Below are 18,961 nucleotides of genomic sequence, written 5' to 3' on the forward strand. Positions count from 1 at the left end.
GTAAAAACAAGGTACTAACCTAAACATGTGACGACTAAAGCAGCAAAGTAACAGAAGCAAAGTCAAAACTGAATCTCTTGGCAGCTATTAAGAGGTCAAACTGAAATTCATATTCTTAAAGCTTTAACTCTACCTTGGGTTGTTGTTGTTTTTTTCTTGTTTTCATTTTAATTTCACCTTTTTTACGCACCACCAGTGGTTAATTAACAATGTAATTTGCACCCTAAAGACCACACAAAGCCAAACTTGAACTCAAAGCAGACATGGACCAGAGTTTGTAGAACAAATCTATTTTATTGTTGTTTTTATATGTATTTTAAATAGAACACAATCATGTTACCTTGTGTGCCTCTTGTTTTTTTACTGTCTTTTTTTTCCTATTTATCTGTGTTTGCAGTTAATATGTGGTAAATGTTTTGCTGTTTAACAAAACCTGTGATTTTGGTTTTACTGTGGAAGTAAAAAAAAATTGTTTGAACACAACTTGGCTTCATTTATTCGTGTGTTTAATCTTACATGGCTTTAGAGCTGTTTCAGAAAGACTGATATAAATTGTTAAATGGTTTAAATAATGGGTTTAAAGGTGTCTGAAATTCATTCATTAGATCAGAATGTAGAACTAATTTTTTATGAGTGTAATAACCATAAAGCTGATTATTTACATGTATTGACAGGTAGAAATTACACCCAAATTATTTTTCCACATAAAGAATTATTTCCATATTGACTGTTTTTATTGTGCTACAAAAAGAAACTAAATGTATATCATGCTGTTTTAATAATTCAATAACCAGTTTTTTTTACTCCCACGTTTATGTGTAGCAGTAACTTTGTGTCCCTGCTTTTAACTTAACTTTTTTACTTGTAAATCTACCACTTCTGTCACATTCATAAAACACGTAAAAAGATTTAGAATAAATGTATTTTTTTATAGTAGTAGTAGTTTCACATTACAAAATGTAGAAAAAAAGCTTTAATTTGACTAGATTTAATGAAAAAGTTGTTTTTCTGTTTTGTTCTTTTTATTTATTTAAAAATACACTGCACAATTATTAGACTTCTGAAAAACTAATGCTTTTTCCACATTTTCTTAATGGAGAATTGGTGTGTCAATTGAGTACAATTAATAAGGCTGTAACATAAAATGTGGAAAAAGTTAAACACTGTGCAGGTCCTCCACCATACTTCACAGTGACCATGGTGCTTTCCCTCATGTTCATACTTTATTTATATAATTGTTAAAAATGTTTTAAGTCATTTTGAAACTTTTTTGATATTTATTGTGACAAACAAAATTTGATTATTTAAATTTACCTTCTTGTTTCTGCTGGGCTGAGGTAATAACATTTTGGAGGGGTCACGTGTTAAATCTTGTAGGAAATTTGTGGACAGTTACAGATTAGGGTGATTTACAGGAGGCCTTCCACCTTTTTTTTAATTAAATATATATATATATCATGAAAACTGACAATCCTTTTACATTATTTCAATATCTTTGAGAGATGCCTACCTCGTTTACTATCAGAAACAAACTTATTGGTTGAATGCAAGTAATTTCAAACCTAAATCTGCCAATGGTATGAATAGTTTTGGTCATGTACATGCAGACACATTCAGCTTCGCCCCATAAGGAGAAATGCAAATAGTTGTTGATGTTGAACGGTTTTCGGATGTTGTCATTCAGTTTTATCTTGTGTAATTTCATTGCGTCATTTTCCTCACAAAATAAACTAGCTGGACATCTTTCTAAATAAAACTACCAATGTTTTGGCCAGCGCCGTAAATAAACGACTTTGATTTTGGCTTTTATTTTGGTAGAACAGAACAGGATTCAGCTTTGCTAAGAGACTTCAACTTCCGGAAGTGGCTTTTGTTTCGCACAACCATAAATAATTTACCTTCCTGGTTAGGAGTCTTCCTCGTCAGGTAACTTCGGGACATTTAATTAATATTTGTTGACAGTGTTAACCCCGCTGAGTGTTTAATTAAGTCTGTGGCCTGCTGCCGTTGTGTTTGGACCGCTGTATTTCTGGCAGCCAGTGCGTTGAAAAAGAATCAATTTCCTGTTCGGCTGCTGGAGCTCGGTTAGCTAACAGGTAACGTTAGCAACCAGATATTTATCAGGTTGTTAAAAACTAGATGATTTATCCACCTCATCTCCTGTCAGCATATACTAACTCTGTATATTTTTATTAGAAGCTACAAATCGTACATTATTCCCACATTTGGTGGACTTCGTCTGTATTTTAGGGTTGTTTACATTTTGTTCTCCATGTTCCGTCAGACGCTTTGTGATGTTATTCAACATCCGTCGGGAAGTCGCTTGCCTCCAGTCTTAAAACTAACTTTGCTGAAGGTTTAGTTCTTTTTATTAGACCTAGCATCACCTAAGAAATCATTCTCATAATATAATAATACAGAACAATCCTGTCGGGTTAAGTAGCCTTTGGACAATAGTGAACAATAGTCCACGCTACACTGTAAAAACAACAAAAAAGGGTATTATTGCTAAGTAAAGATATAAAGCAAAGGGGGAAATTAGAAGCCAAGTTTCTTTTCCTGTTGATTGAAAATCTCCTGTGATTTGAACATTTGGTGGGTTGGATCTGGTATTGATTGAACTCCTTTTGTTAGTCGACTCGACTTGAAAATCTAGTTCAGCTTGATTTAAAGAGAGTGCTGTATGAATCTGTGGTCTGACTTGGATTAGTTATCTTAGACTGTTTAGCGCTTGACTGAACTTGCATTTTTTCATCATCTACGTATGTATAATGCCTGGTTAACTAATGAATCACAGAGTTTTGAAATCACAGTAAATACAGATAAAAAACAGAAGGGAGGAGGAATGTGTATTTATTACAGCTGATTTCGTCCTTTTACAATTTGTTTTATGATGCTTGTTTTATGACATTGAAAGGATTTTGTCTGTATGAAAATGCATGTATGTTTTACTAACAATGAACTGAACAGGCTTTTCTTGACTGATATTGGTTTCCTTTAAAAACTGACCTACCGACTCCCAATTTCTGATTTTTCTTTTTTCTTCTTTGCACTATTATACATAAAAAAGAGGAAAAAAATGTGCTGCAGGTTTTAAGATAGGGATATCAGGTTTAAAATGCAGTAGAAAAATTGGGAATTTAAAGATTTAGCTAAGTTGTTGCACAAACTCTTGTGTACCTGACCTTTAGGTTTTTTTTGTTTGTTGTTTTTACTAAACTTAACAGCTGGGGTTTTCTTTGACTTTTTAGTTTTTTAACTCACTGATCATCTATCCGAGACAATCAAGAGAAAACTGGGCAGATTCTGATCTTATGTTGATTATTTCATACGTATGAAAAATGTTCTGATAGGAATTATTAATTCAGTGTTAACAAAGTCTAGTTGAATATGTCTGCAAATCACAATGTTGTCTTTGTTCTAGCTTATAAAATAATCAAGGAATGTTATATGCATGCTTAAAAATATGATTGATCGCTGCCATTCGGTGCTGATTAGCAGAATAATAACTCTACTTGGTGTAATAAGTTCTCTATATATGAAGACAAACTTTTTTTATATATTTCTGTATATTTTTATACCAAGTTAGTATTTTGACGTTTTAAAATACTTTTCGTAGTGTACCACACAATATTGTCATACAATTTAAGTCCCTGTTCTTTTAAAAAATTTTGTATTATGAAACAGAAAAAAATGTCTTCTGAAACGACTTTTATAATTGACGATAATCCTTAAATTAGAGGTTTTCACCAAGATACAAACCTTACCTTCCAAAGGTTAGGATGCAGTTACATTTGTCCTTTGGTATAAATGTAACTAGTTACTCTGAACTGGTAGTATTTTTCTTTGATGTGTTAAAATAACAGGCCAGTGTAGCACATTAACCGCTGTCATTCTGGGTTTACAGGAGGGAGTTTCCTTGTCCCGACTGAAGCAGAAAACAGGACTCTGATCAGGTCATCAGGCAGTCTCCCTATGTCAGTCCGAAACGGGTCTGCCAGTGATGCAGACTGCCAGATCTCTGAGGACTGCAGCGTCCCAGATGTTGAGCTGATGGAGCTCGGGCCGCTGCTGGAGGAGGGAGGGGGGCGGCAGGGGCCATGTAAAGGTGTTCATCCGGAGGTAGGACTGTTTTGGTGTTTTTGCCAACAGTCCAGAGAAAAGTTTGCTTTCTGTGTCTCATGAACAGTCGTCTGTTTGAAGGGAGCAGCGATGATTGCTGATGAGGAAGAAGAGGACGGCGAGGTGGGCGAGGTTTTGACTTTGCCTCTTCAGGCTCATCATGCCATGGAGAAAATGGAGGAGTTTGTGCACAAGGTAACTGTCGTGGGAAAAAAATTGCTTTAACAAGAGTCTGAAGAAATTTATTGAAACCTTGCAAGGTGAGAACAGAAATACAGAGTCAAAGAGTCTGTCAAGTCCGCTCTGATGAACAGTGGATCTGGTTTCCTTTTATGGGTTGTGGTCAGAGAAGAGAGACTTGATTGGACAATGGGTGTGAATCCCTGATAGTTATGTACCAACAATTCTGTGGAGCCCAACCCTGATGGCCTAGCCATTTGTCTGTTGTTAAGGAAAGGAGGTTGTTACTTAATGTATGAAATGCAGCCTCAGTTCTGGGTTGAGGAAGTATCAACCCGATTGTCTCCTGGATCACAGACATTCTCTGCTGTTACGTCACACTGTGGAGGTCTATAGGAGAGCAGTTTGGCCAATCTCATGATAAAATCATGCAGACACAATGATCTCATCAGACACAATCTAAAAAGCACAAGAGGGGTGAGGAGCGCATTCTAAAATTTTCCATAACAGTAACAAATTGGCTCAGATAGGATGTGTAGGTGGATTAAAGGCCAAAGGAAATGGCTGTAGAAGAATATTGTTATTATCGATTAGGTTATTCAGATGTTTTTACCGCTCAGGGCTTTTTAGCTTAAAGATTATATCCAGATATATATTGACTAATTCATATCTACCTTTTTAATAAAAAAAACAAAATTAGTAAATGTTGTCATGCAGCCTGATATCAGTTTGCTGCAGCTTGTGAAGTTTGTGGCACATGTTCGAAGTGAGCTCCTCACAATCTTAGTAAAATTACTGAATTATCGATGAGGCTTCAGACAAAAAAAAAATCTCTTTCAAACATCAAAACATCTTTTTAGTCACAGACTCGAAGGTTTCCTTCATGTTTTAACATACCTGCCTTACGAAGTAGAGGCACATAAAGAAATAATGCTCCATTGTTATTTCAGACCATGTTAGACCAGCGTAAGGCGTGTTGTTGGATATCTCAACATGCATGGCAAAATCAGTGTGACAGCCGCCCAAATTCAAAATAAGTAGTAATGTGTTTTTTGGGGCGGTCGGCTGGAAATAAGCCCCTCTCGTAAATTTGGCCTTCGTAAATCAAATTAGCTTCAGCCTGTTCCAGTTTCCCCCTCGTCGTCACCGGCCCTCCCTCCAACGCTGCAGCCTGGGTGCCCTCAGGGCGGCCTGGCCCCATTTTAAAACCGCTACATGATCCCATGTTCATTTTGGTCGGCTCACCCACCAGTTGGCTTCACGTCGATGCGTTTGTATCCTGTGGTTGAATCACTTTCTAATGCCATTTTACAGTAAATTGATGGTCTGATGTTACAGTAAATGTTGCCTGTTCTCACTCTCTCAGATGAGATAAAAACTGCAAACTAGTTTATCTTCATTCTGTCAAACCTGCATTGCAGCTGCTGCATCAGATTACCTCGGTAACTTGACAAGCACATAATTGTTTACCAGCTTTTTGTGGTTTCAAGTGACTAAATACTGTAAGTCGTGACATTTGTTTGTCAGTTTGTTTTATGAGAGGTTGAGACATTTTTCAGAGGAAGTTTAGAAAAGCTCTTTACAAGTGATTGTTGTTTGTTCATAAATCAGGAAACTTTGCACATCTTTTGACACTGGACACGTGTGAATTCAAACTGTGGAAAAAGAAACAAAAGTTAGAAAACAGCAATGTTGACGTCCTAATTTATGGCTAGAGCGGACGTTGAATTAAAAGAGCTTTTTGCAGGAGGCAGGAAGGGAGAGGAGCACTCTGATCAGGACTAATACCTGCCATCTAAAAACACATTTTACGTTTTTGTAGGTTTTCACTCAGTTAAACTCTGGAACTGAATTAAAACATCTTTTATTTCAGAAAAGGTTTGTAATAATCCGCAAAGCTTTAATAATTAAAGTTTGTTGGATGTATTTTTTTAGGAACAATGAAAACACAGCAGCTAAAACTAATCATCAATTTAAATCTATAAACATAAATACAGTAAAACATCCCAACTTTACTAGTTAAAAAGATTTGATGAGAGTGTTGCTCTCTCTCTCTAGTGAGATGCTAAAAGCTAAAATCTTTTTTTTTTTTTTTAAATAAAGATTTCAACAATTTTTGCTGGATTCAACATGCTGAAAGACTGTAAAACATTGTGACATTAAAAAAAAATAAACATCTGGTCCAGGCTTCTGCTTTGGAAAAGATTGGAGGACGAAATAAACTGACCCAGAAAAACGCCCAGGAAGCCTGTCTTCACATGTGGTCTAGTCCTTTATGCTCAGGTAATCATTCTTGCTGCCCTGCAGGTGTGGGAAGGTCGCTGGAGGGTCATTCCTTTTCATGTCCTGCCCGACTGGCTGAAGGACAACGATTACCTGCTGCACGGACATCGACCTCCGATGCCGTCGTTCAGGGCCTGTTTCGGAAGTATCTTCAGAATCCACACTGAGACGGGAAACATCTGGACTCATCTGCTAGGTGAGCATGAAAACTCATTTACAGTCTCATGTTTTTGATGCTGGACTTTATGAAGATCCTAAAGCTTTCTTTCCTTCCTCAGGGTGGATCTTATTCGTTTGTCTGGGCACTTTAACCATGTTGCGCCCCAACATGTATTTTATGGCACCTCTGCAGGAGAAGGTTGTGTTTGGGATGTTCTTCCTGGGAGCAGTCCTCTGCCTCAGCTTCTCCTGGCTTTTTCATACTGTCTACTGCCACTCGGAAAAAGTCTCTCGCACATTCTCCAAGTAAGGATGTAGGAAAAACTAACACAAGGGCAAGAAAATGATAAATAAAATTGCACACAGATGGACTGATTACAGGCATTGCTCTGTAATTTACTTTGTAGCATCAGGAATACATTTTTATAGCGCACTTTTTAGATTTTTATAAGATAAAAAATGGAAAACTGTACACATTATTATTATGCATGACTTTGTGTTGGTCAAACAATCCAAATAAGGTTATTTGGAAAAATGTGAAATTTTCTTAACTTCTTGGGGCTAGAAAATAAAAACTAAATTTTGCATTCATTTTACATCAGACTATGTAACTGCTCGGTAAATGTTACATTTTTATGTATAAGATAATTTGAAAAACGACAAACAGGTTCAGAAGGTTTGCCTTAATAAAGCTCCGTCCTCTAACAGAAACATGGCTGCATCGCTCACGTTTTCTAAAGGTGCATCTCAAACATCCAAAACGTTCCTGCAAATTCACTGCATCACATCTGGAGAAAGCCAAACACGGCGTATCAGAACAAATACCTCACACCAACTGTGATGCACAGCGGTGCTTATATGTGAGGCCATCTGTCTGCCTGCTCCAGCTAGACCCAAAGTGGGTCACGCAACAAGACGCTGATCACGAGCAGAGTATCAAGTCTGAAACCAAATGAAATGACCGAAAAGCTGCGGCGGAACCCTGACGGAGTTTTGCCTAAATGAATATCTGCAAACCACAGCGAAGATGTTTGATTTGTTGAGATAAAAACATCAGCGTCTTACATTTACAGCCCCCTCTGCTCTTTTTAGTGAATTATTAAGTGTGGATTACAGCAAATCTCCTGCAGACCAGCTGTTCAAAACGGGTCTGCCCGTCCTCGTTCTTCTTCTCTGCCTGCTTTGTGTTGGTAAATCTAAGTTGCGCATGCTTGGTCCAGACAGAGCTATCTGTTTTGGTTTGATAAACTGAGATGTTTATCAAACCATCTCAGTTGTTTGAGATGGTCACCGTCTCACCTTCTCTCCCCAGGCTCGACTACTCGGGCATCGCCCTCCTGATCATGGGCTCCTTCGTGCCCTGGTTGTACTACTCCTTCTACTGTTCCCCTCAGCCTCGACTAATCTACCTCACCATCGTTTGTGTTCTTGGCATCGCTGCCATCATAGTGGCCCAGTGGGACCGATTCGCCACCCCTCGTCACAGGCCAACAAGAGCAGGTGAGGATAATGCTGCTGTGTCTTGAAGCGTTTTGCTTGGGCTTCATTCTGGTTTTATCGCACAGATGCTCTTATTTTGGCTTCATTTTTTTCCCAAGTGGGATTTTGTGCTTGCAGAGGGAACCAAAGGAAACGTTGTTAAAGATGGCTGATTCTTTTTTTTTTTTCTTTAATGTCTGAAATTATTTAATGTACGTTCCTTTGTTTTGCTCAGGCGTGTTCATGGGTCTTGGACTCAGTGGCATTGTCCCCACCATGCACTTCACCATCGAGGAAGGATTCGTAAAGGCCACCACAGTCGGACAGATGGGTTGGTTTTATCTGATGGGCGCCATGTACATCACTGGTGCCGGTCTGTATGCGGCCAGAATCCCAGAACGTTTTTTCCCCGGGAAGTGTGACATCTGGGTAAGTGTCAAATTGTAGACATTTGTCAAGCGTTCACATAGTGGGACATGTGCTGCCGATACAGAGCGAGGCTTTAAGCGTAGTTATCCAGGTAACTGTTAAAGACAGCACTTAGTTTTTACCTGAATGAATTTGCTTTCTTGGTTTGTATTTGTAGTATCAATTATACTTTGCTGAATAAAAAGAAGTAGATCAAATAATGATTCTGATAAGCTCATTGTGTGTATGCGTAGTTTTAATATTGAAAAAGACGAGCAATCATTAAAATTGGCACAGAAAAGTGGAGATGCACTGAGATTTTCTGATGATTCCCAGCATTTCTAACCAATTTTTGTTTTTTCTCTCGCGTCTTTCTTTTTTCAGTTTCATTCTCATCAGATTTTCCATGTCCTGGTCGTTGCGGCAGCGTTTATTCATTTCTACGGCGTCTCCAACCTGCAGGAGTTTCGCTACGGCCTCGAAGGAGGATGCACAGATGACACTCTACTCTGAAAGGCCCAACTGTGACTTACTTTTTCTTTACAGCTACACCCACACAGACACACACCCATACACGCAAAATGCTGCTGGACATCAGTATAGTCTCTTCTTGCTCCTTCTGTACTTCTGGGTTGCTTACATCTTTGGGTTTTAGTGGTCTTTCTGCTTTGGCTTTTTTTGCTCCAGTAAAGTAGCATTTACTAGCCAACGTACTTTGGAGGGATCAGACATTACTTATAACTATGATACCTGTCAGATAAGTGTTACAGATAGTGTTTTCAACTAGGATTAAAGTGGGATTTTAACCAAATCTGATAGCTTCTTCATAGGTTCTCTCCGTTACCCTGACCCTCTTCATGATCTGTTACAGTTGCACAAAAGGGTTCAGAGAGTAATATTATTTATGCCAACGGAGAAAGCCTGGACTTCAAGTCGTCCCCCCTCACATGCAGGTTAGAGGATGGTTGGAGGGTCTACAGCGGAGAGAACAGACATGCCTGCGTAAGGAGTGGGAAACTGTCTGAATGTCACCGGATGTTTTTCAATACTGATATTGATTACCTATGTTTGGCTTCTCAGCAATAAAGAAAAAAAAACAGTGAAATTTCCAAAAACCCATTCAGTAGAAAATTCCAGTGTTTTTATAATGTTTTAAGGCGAATTTGAAATGGTCATCCAGGCACTCCAGGTGAGAAGAGTCTCTAATGTCTGACCGGAATAATTTAACGTACCCAACCTTTATTGAGGAATCAGGTGAATTCATAGTTTCTGATAACGTCTTTGGACGTTTTGCCTCCTTTTGGCAAACATCCAAAATGGATTGCTTATAAACTGTTCAATGCAACAGAGAAGCTGTAATTGTTTGTAGCTCCTGTGTAAAAATAAACCTAGTTCAGGTTACATTGGGACAAAGTCTTCATCCCATCGCAGATCAATTAGGAATAACGCTTCAATTATAAACTCTTAGTTGGCAGTTCTTGAGCTGCGACCAATGTACGGATCTGAATTGGCGATCAAACGCCGTCTTAGTCGACTGTAGGTTTTTCTTTACTGCTTGATTTCAAATGTAAAGAGGTGTAAACATTTAGCGCACCTTGCGTACGTTAGAGGATTAAATTCAAGACTGTAAAATCATTAAATGAGGTTTAAAATGTGTTCTGGATGATTGGTAGAAACTTTTGAGTATTCCTGTGCCTTACGCCAACGGAAATGTTTTTAAATAAAACGGCCTATCCTTTACAGTCAAAGGATCATCCAGGATTTAGGGGTTTTATTTTCTCGTTTTCCTCACCATGCATCCAATCAAATCATTATTAAAGTTGCAGTTCCATTGTTAGGTTGTACACAATGCTGTTAAAAGACTCCTTTTTCTAGATGATCTTATTCAAGCTTTATTACAAAGACTAAACATGAGTATCCCTGACTTTGTGTAATGTTCTGTGTAGAAGGTGATAAAAAAAAATCATACATTTCTTTGAAATGTAAATCTAAATATTTATTAATGGTAATATTGGAAAATTATTGTAATAAATTCTTTTCCATATGTAAGAGGATGTTGTTTTATTTTCCCACTGTACATTTTAAAACACACAAGTAGCCAGTAACGCTTGCATACAAAAGTATTTGTGACTCTTTACTATCTCCTCACATTGAAGTGGATATTTTGAGTGGATAGTTTTGCTTGTACCATCAGGAGAAACCGTTTTCTATAGATACTCAGTTTAAGTCCAGACCTCAGTAACACACTGTACCTCTGTCTGCATGTTTTTTGGGTTTTTCTCCTGCTTGAAATTGAGCCTCTGTCTCAGTCTTAAGTCTTTTGAAGCCTCTAGCAGGTTTTCATCCCTACTCTCCAGTATTTAGCGCCATCAATCTTTCCATCAACTTCTTTGTGCCTCAGGGGGAAGAAAAAAGACATCTCTACAACATGATTCAGACACCACTTTGGACATTTTTTACTACCTGTAACATCCTGCTCACTGTCTGTGCTGATAAATATGGGCCCAGCATTGGGGCCACTTACATACCAAAGTATGTAAGCGGGTTATAAACTCCTGTTTATACCCCAGGAAAACAGGAGTTTAGATTACATAGCTGCCAAGAAACTCTCATCAACTCGGTGTGTATTAAAAAATACATTTCAACAATTGTGCCACCTGTAATTTTTGATAAAAATTATATATTTTTTTAATAACCAGAGATAGCGGTCAAAGAACACCATATTATATTATTATTATTATTATTATTATTTTTAGCATTTTTACTGTGTCATACACACCTTGAAAACATGGAATTTCTTAGCGTTTCACAGGTTTGAATGTGGGAAAAGAAATTAAAATGGTGGAAACAAGAAAAAAATGTAGATCTAAGCAGAGTTTTTCTATGCTTTGCCATTTTTTATTATTTTTTTTAATCTCAAAATAAACATATCCTAAACAAGCAGGATATGTCATTTTAATTTTAGAGTATTCTACTAAATAAAGCTAAACCGACAAATCAAACTAACTCAACATATTTGAAATGCATGCTTTATTTTATTACATTTTATTTTGTAGCACGTTATTAACATATTAAGGACATAAACATAAAGATGTGAAACAATTCTTCCAAAAAACAAAGGCAAACATGGTTAAAAATGACGTGTTATCATTTGGGTTTCAAAATCACTAAAACCCCTAAAACTAATGTTATTAACTTAGTTTAATAAATAACTTAATAACTATTAGTCTCTTAATGGCTATTAACTTATATTAAGACCCTCTAGGTGTTAAAAGTTTCATGAAAATATCACGTGTAATGTGGAATAAATTCAGGAAATTTGAGAATTAAATCTGGTTTTTTTTTCAGTCCAAGATCTAATTAACCTCACCAACATTAGAAAGACAGTTCATATAAATAACTTAGAATTAATAATTCAATCAGGAATATTAGTATTTCATTTCACAAATATCATTACTGTCAAACTCCAGTCCTCAAGGGCCGCTGTCCTGCAGTTTTTAGATGTGCCACAGGTACAAAACAGTGGAATGAAATGGCGTAATTACCTCCTCCTTGTGTAGATAAGTTCTCCAGAGCCTTGTTAATGACCTAATTATTCTTTTCAGGTGTGGTGCAGCAGAGGCACATCTAAAAGTTGCAGGACAGCGACCCTTGAGGACTGGAGTTTGACACTTGTGCTTTATCTGAACACATTAAGGTTGAAAGAAACGCTTTCAACCAACCCTTTGTGATGTGGTCAACATCTCATTGGATGTGGTACCTTCCCGCGGTTGGTTGTTTCGCTTCGGACGCATTTAAGGGCCGCACCGTAACATCAGCTAGCATTCCAATGGCTAATTTGACTGTCTCGGCAGATTGTTTTTCTGAATAATTACTGTCTCAGCATCATAACTCAGGTACGTCTCAAATTGTTCGATGTAATTATGCATGAATGATGTTCAAAGCGTCCGGCTGAGTCATTTCTTCATTTGGCGTGGGTTGAATTCAGTGTTTTTATACATATTTTAGCGTAAATTTGAGAGGCGGCTCATCCTGATTTTCTCACTTGAGATTATAGTTTTGCAGCCTGATTATAAAACACTGAGCGTTTTTACTTGTACTTCCGCTCTCCACAGCCCTAGTTCCGGGGTCCAATCGCCCTATGAGCTCAGGCTTGGTTCCGTTTAAACATTAGGGCTTTAATGGATCAACCGTATAATGCTGAGATATCACTGGTCATTTATATTGATGTGATTCCCCGATTGAAGAACCGCTGTAGTAAGCATCCCCATCTGTATGTATGAATGTAAATTCACTGCTCATTAGGACTCAACATGGACAAAGAAGGCACTGAGCGATCCGACCTGGTGTCTGAGGACGGGAAGAACATCAAATCTGTCCTGTGTCAGCGGTGCGGGTCCAAGGTGTTGTGTCCTGGGATGGCTGTGTTTGCTGAAAACGAGGTGTGTTTCCCGAAGCAAAAATGGACTGATGTAAAAAAATAAACCGGATGCGATACTGGGAACTTTTCAGAAACCAGCAGCCACAGTGCAAAGTTTTTCTTTCCACATTCTAAGCTGTAATGTGAAGAACTTGGACAAGTAGGAGGGAAAGTGTGTGTGACGCCTTAAAAACATCTCCAGCAGGTTGACGGCGTCTAATTTCATAGAAACGCATGTTTCTTCTTGCTTCCATTTCATATAATGGAAGCAATTTTAAAATAAACTGGATCCTAATAGGATTGGGGGGAAAATGTACATTTACATTTGTCATGCTTAGAATAATGCTGGAAACTTTCCCCCCTCACTATCTGAAGTTAAATTAGATCAGTGTTTCTCAACCCTGGTCCTCACCGCCCCCCTGCTCTGCATGTTTTAGATGTGCCTCTATTCCAGAACAGCTGATTCAAATGATTGCATGACCATCAAGTACTACAGAAGCCTGTTAATCACACAGATACAATTCAGGTGTTTAGCAGAAGGGGAAAACCTAAAACATGCAGGACAGGAGGGTGATGAGGACCAGGGTTGAGAAACATTGAATTAGACCAAACTTCTCTTCTCAAATGTTAGTTAACCTCTCACAGGTCTCAAGTCATAGCATGATTATTTAAAGAGATGGTAGTCATTCTGTATGTAAACATTTGATTTTAAAGATGATGCGAAACAAATCTTGCATATTTTTCTCATTTGCTTTTAGCAAATATAAATAATTTTGGTTGTTCTAACTGAATTAAAACATTTTTAATTGGTGCCTCTCATTGGTAATTGGTCTGGAGAATTTAAGTTATTTAGAATGGAAATGTTCAGTGTCACTTCAGTCTGAGGGATCTACTGAAGTGTGGAGTTGGACCTTTGTAGAGAAGGATCAAGATTTTTACCAGAGTTTCTGAAGCACGAGCGATTCTTGTGCAACCCGTAGCAGGAAGAACAACACAAAGTGTCGACCAGCTTTATCCCATTCTGATTAGATATAAATACTCCACAAACCTTGTGCTCTTAAGCAAATCTTTTTGTCACCCGTTTTCTCTCCTTCTCAAATTAGCTGTTCCTGCCCTCCATGCGGAAAAAGAGCAGCCTCAGCAACACCGAGGGCTCAGTTGACGGTGACACTCTGACGGCTCACTGGTTGGTGGACGACATGTTCAGTTTTGAGAACGTGGGCTTCACAAAAGACGTGGGAAAGATCAAGTACCTGATCTGCGCAGATTGTGAGATCGGACCAATCGGATGGCACTGTTTGGATGACAAGAAAAAATTTTATGTCGCTTTGGACAGAGTGAATCATGAATAATGCTGGTGCATATGTGAGCCTAATGGACTTCAGGAAGGTTGTGGCCTGCTATGCATTCCTTTGTGGATTTCCCCCCAAAAATTGACCCTGACTCAATCCGTCATTGACACTTGTGAAGAAACAGCTGTGTGTAAACGGTTTGTTATAAGATTGTGCCACATTCATTCTTAACATTCTCATAAGACTCACTAATATTATAATAAAAGTATTGAAAGTTGATTCTGATTTTCTTTCATGCACCTTATATCAAGAAGTTGCAGTGTCTTCTACAGACTGTTTTATGAAAAATATTTTCATCCTTCAATCTCTTTTTTTTTTTTTTTTTTTTTTTTTTTTTAAATCCAATACCACCTTTAAATTTAAATCCAGCGAGATGTCTTTGATATTTCTCTACCAGCTTTGCACATTTTTAAACTACAGTTTCCTGTTCTTTAAAAATACCAAATTTCATGATTACTACAAATTCTCAATTGGATTTAGATCTGGACTTTGACTGGGTCATGCTAGCACACGAATATGCTTCAATTTAAACCATTGCATTGTATCATTAGCTAGATTTTTATAGTTAGTATCCACCTGGAAGGGAGACCTTTGTAGCAGTCAAAAGTGTTATGCAACCTTTAACAGTTTTTGTTTTATTTTTGCAGAATTGCTCTGTTTTGCCTCTACCCTCCCATCAACCCTGATTTATTTATTTTTATTCCTGTTGCAGAGAAACATCCCCAGAGCATAACAGAGCTACTACCATGCTTCACAGTAACGTATGCAGGGAAATGTTTTTTTTCTTCCATTTTCTTTGTGTCTTTGTGGTAACATGAGATTGAATTTATGATGCTGCATTGATTAGACAGGCACTGCTAAAAATAGGTATCCATGGAAAGTTTGACTGCTTTTTATGACAGACGTTTGAATAAAATGTGATTTACAGCATGCAACACACTTTAACAAAGATCTTAAAGTATTAAGTATTAAATCAGGCCAGTGGAAATCATATGAATTGCTAGTATATAGCTATTTAAGAGTAGAGTTCAATCCAAACACAGCGTTCATCTGTTCTTCAGCTTAACCAACCTGGTTAATCTTTTAGTATATCTTTGGTGGATTTCCTTTAAAAACCCCAGTGTGTGCCATTTCAGGATGCTGTTCCACTCTACAACACTAGATGTCCTAACTTCACGGCTTGACGAGCTTCCTGACTGCAGCATCATGTGGTTTATTGTTAGTTTTAATAACCAGAGGTGCTGCACACATTAACTGACTTCTTGACCTCAACACAAGTGGTTCACAACTTGGTGTAACAAACACCAAGTTTGTTGGTGTTTGTAGTGTTTCCAAGCATCACCAGAGCTCGAGTCAAACTGCTGCAGTTGATTTGCACCAAAAATGAAGACAAAAGTGAAGAACACAATCTAAAGACCATAAAACAACTATTATTACTGTGGTTAACATAAATGCAATGAAATTGTTGTGTTTTTTTGTGTCATTTATTTTTTAATTGTTGGAGGTGAGATGTAGGGTATTGATGACCCCTGCTGCCAGAGGTTTGGTTGTCCACTGTGTCTCTGTGTCGTCCTGTGATGGATTGGTGATCTGCCCAGGGTGTTCCCTGCTTATTGCCAAGGTGACCCTGAAAGAATAAGCTGGTGTAGGTGATGAGTGGATATTTTGATTTTAATGCATATACGTAGAAATGTATATTAAACACCTGTAGCAAAATGAAAAACACAAAGTGATCTTTAAAAAAAAAAAGTAGTTTGGTTAGTGATTACGTTAAGTGAATGATGATGTGGATGATAGATCGACATGTTTGCATCCCCTGTTCATCCGAGGTGCTTTCAGATAACAGTGCATTCTGGGAACGCTGACTGGGACTGATTCTGACGTTAGAGCTGTTCAAGGTTGATGACAAGGAGCGGATGTGGGAGGTGTGCGAGTTTTCTGGAGTGTGTCTGGGAAGGAGACGCGTTCATGGTTCCTTCTATAGTTCGACTCTTGGATCTTCCCAGATGGCATCCAGAGCTGGGGCTAACTGAAGGAAAGTGCTGCTTTGTTCAGTTATTTTTGGGTCAATAAATTTTTCCCAGAACTTTCTCACGTCGGCCTTTGAACACAACTAAACCCCCTTATACACAACATTTCTAAACTATCTCTTCTGGAAAAGACCTTGAGCACACTGCTGTGAGTCTGTGGTATCTATATTTTTGGAACAGTCTGTCTCTAAAAAGGAAACAAACGGCTTTAAAAAAAATAGTCAACTCTGTTTTTCCTAAGGGCTAGAGCTGGGCATATCAATCTAAATACTACTAATATTGACATCAAGGTAAGTATTTGTATCAGATCAATACTTTTGTTCAGTTTCTCTTCAATATGTCTTGGACATTACTCAGATTTCCACACAAAGTTCATGCCCGAGCATATGCAGGAAATATAACACCAAAGATCAAAAGCTTGCAATTTTAATTTGAGAGCAGGATTTCATACTTTTGTAATGTTTGCACTCAAAACATGTAAATATTACAAAATTCCTCATAAGCACAGTTTTATTTATTCATGCATTTGATGTAAAATCTTTCTGAAACTCAAATATGTATACTCATGGAAAGATGTATACCTCAAACCTAAAATATATGTCTGAATATTAACCATTAAAGAAAATATAGTACTCCAATTTAATATATATAGAGAGATTAGTTATTCTAATACACAATTGTGTGTAGTAGAAGTTAGTAAGGGGATTATGTTATTTCTATACAGTTATATTATTTTCTATTGTATTTAGTAAAAAAAAATACATCATAAAATGTATAAACAACTACATGAGTCAAATGCCCAAATTATTTAATAATGATTTTTGTAAAGTATTGATATTATTAATGATACTAGTCCAGTATTTATTTAGTATTCAATTGATACCATAATTCTCAGCATCGCACACCTCTGCCAATACTTGTCTGATGTAAACATGGCAAAGACACTTGCAGAGTACAACTGAGAGACGAAAACTGATAATGCAAAGATGGACGACAGAGGAATTTTAAATGTAAGAGAATCAAAGTTAAATTAAAGCAACTGTGCAAATGTTTTAACAGTACATGACAGTAAAAAAACAGGAAAATGTGAATCCATTGTTGTTTTTTTAATAATGGCAGAAAACATGTTTTAAAGCACTTTTAGTGAAAAGGAGCTCTACACATTTACACATGCTCCAATGGTTTTTGCTAAAACAGCCAAGGCCACCTGCAAATTACAGCTACTTTCTAAAATCCACGACCAGGAAGTTCAAGTGAAACGGAGAACAGGGACATTCAAATGAACCTTTTCTGAAGTGTGAAGCAAAAGCAACTCTGGACTGTTTTTAGCAAGCAGTCTTAGCAGATCGAGTTTCTGAAGCTCTATTCAAAAAAATGTAATTAGTCTTTCTCTTTTAAAGTAAAAAGTCGCATCTTAAATGAGGCCAAAAGACAGAAAAGTGGTGACTTGCTACAGCACATCAGGCCAGTTCTAAGGTCTTTAAAATGACTCGGAGAATAGATTTTAAAATACTATTGTTAGTTTATAAATCACTCAATGGCTTCGTATCAAAATACATTAAAGATCTTTTGTCAAGTCAAACTTCCACACTCAGGTCTTCTTGGTTCAAGTCTCTGCATCCCCAGAGTCAAACACGGAAAAGCAGCATTCAGTTTTTATGCTCCTCTAATCTAAAATAAGTCATTTTAGTGTATAGTACACATTTTCTTTACAATCCTACATTACATCTGAGCAATATACTCTTGTGTTTATGTGATATAAATATAAACTTGCCACACATGTGAGAAATTTTGGTACACTCAATCTAACAGAGTTAGTCCAAATCGAAAAATTATACTATTTCGATTTATTTTTAGTAGTTGTTGGCATCTTTGGGAACAAATGTTTACTATAAAAATATAAACAATTGGTCCCTGGACATATGACTGCTCCCTGCCAATGAATGAGCTTCTTTGGACCATTTAAAAACATAGTCCCGGTCAGCGCGGAGTGATCTGGTAGGTGTGTTCGAATAGCAAACACAGAGTACAGTCTGATAAATCTATTCATTCAGCGCAACCGGGCGGCCTATGGAGCTGTAAACTCATCCCATCGGTTTATTTGTGAAGCTACTGAATGCTGTGCACCGCCGTGCCAGAAAAATGAACGAATCAAACACGGCCATAATTTTTTGACATGAACACGGAACCGACAAGGAATTAAACCTTGTTATCAATGTGTTAGTAGTCAAAACAATTTTCCTTTCTGTTCTCGTTTTTAACTGTCTCAAGTCAGACTGGGATTATCTCTGTGTGGTTACTCAGCCATTTATCTTTCTGTGATATAAACTGATTGTATTTAAGATAAACTACAAAAATAGTCAATTCAAATAAAAGATAAACGCACAAACAGTCTGTTTAGTCGATAAAAAGCCGTGATGTATGTTCTGTTGTGAGATACGTCCGAACTCTTGGGTGTCTACCTCTCGCAGCGGAAGCGCACTGCTCACCAGGTCGTGTCCAACTGGATAATACGTCTTTGAGTTCAA

General features: G+C 37.5%; 2 protein-coding genes across 3 annotated transcripts; both read left to right on the top strand.

Annotated features, from left to right (window-relative positions):
- Window positions 1–1,836: 1,836 nt before the first annotated feature.
- On the top strand, window positions 1,837–9,719 carry adipor1a (adiponectin receptor 1a). 2 transcript variants are annotated; one of them, XM_007561182.2, is made up of 8 exons: window positions 1,837–1,926; window positions 3,908–4,122; window positions 4,204–4,317; window positions 6,610–6,781; window positions 6,864–7,050; window positions 8,057–8,244; window positions 8,459–8,652; window positions 9,016–9,719. In XM_007561182.2, exons 2-8 carry the CDS (start codon window positions 3,976–3,978, stop codon window positions 9,142–9,144), a joined length of 1,131 nt encoding a protein of 376 aa, XP_007561244.1. In that variant the 5' UTR covers window positions 1,837–1,926; window positions 3,908–3,975; the 3' UTR covers window positions 9,145–9,719. The 2 variants fall into 2 exon arrangements, with proteins under 2 accessions (XP_007561244.1, XP_007561245.1); XM_007561183.2 differs by lacking the exon at window positions 1,837–1,926 and adding an exon at window positions 1,933–2,096.
- A 2,551-nt stretch (window positions 9,720–12,270) lies between these two features.
- rabif (RAB interacting factor) lies at window positions 12,271–14,622 on the top strand. Its single transcript, XM_007561184.2, has 3 exons — window positions 12,271–12,527; window positions 12,937–13,073; window positions 14,155–14,622. Exons 2-3 carry the CDS (start codon window positions 12,945–12,947, stop codon window positions 14,401–14,403), a joined length of 378 nt encoding a protein of 125 aa, XP_007561246.1. The 5' UTR covers window positions 12,271–12,527; window positions 12,937–12,944; the 3' UTR covers window positions 14,404–14,622.
- Window positions 14,623–18,961: the final 4,339 nt, after the last annotated feature.

Source organism: Poecilia formosa, unplaced genomic scaffold (assembly GCF_000485575.1).
Source record: "Poecilia formosa unplaced genomic scaffold, Poecilia_formosa-5.1.2 Scaffold124, whole genome shotgun sequence".
In the NCBI taxonomy this organism is placed as follows: domain Eukaryota; kingdom Metazoa; phylum Chordata; class Actinopteri; order Cyprinodontiformes; family Poeciliidae; genus Poecilia; species Poecilia formosa.

Bases quoted from the DNA above. Each gene is read 5' to 3' on its own strand.
- adipor1a (XM_007561182.2), top strand. From the start codon at position 3,976: ATGTCAGTCCGAAACGGGTCTGCCAGTGATGCAGACTGCCAGATCTCT. The intron at 7,051-8,056 runs GTAAGGATGTAG...TTCTCTCCCCAG, and splicing joins GTCTCTCGCACATTCTCCAA to GCTCGACTACTCGGGCATCG. The intron at 8,653-9,015 runs GTAAGTGTCAAA...TTCTTTTTTCAG, and splicing joins CCGGGAAGTGTGACATCTGG to TTTCATTCTCATCAGATTTT.
- rabif (XM_007561184.2), top strand. From the start codon at position 12,945: ATGGACAAAGAAGGCACTGAGCGATCCGACCTGGTGTCTGAGGACGGG. The intron at 13,074-14,154 runs GTGTGTTTCCCG...TTCTCAAATTAG, and splicing joins CTGTGTTTGCTGAAAACGAG to CTGTTCCTGCCCTCCATGCG.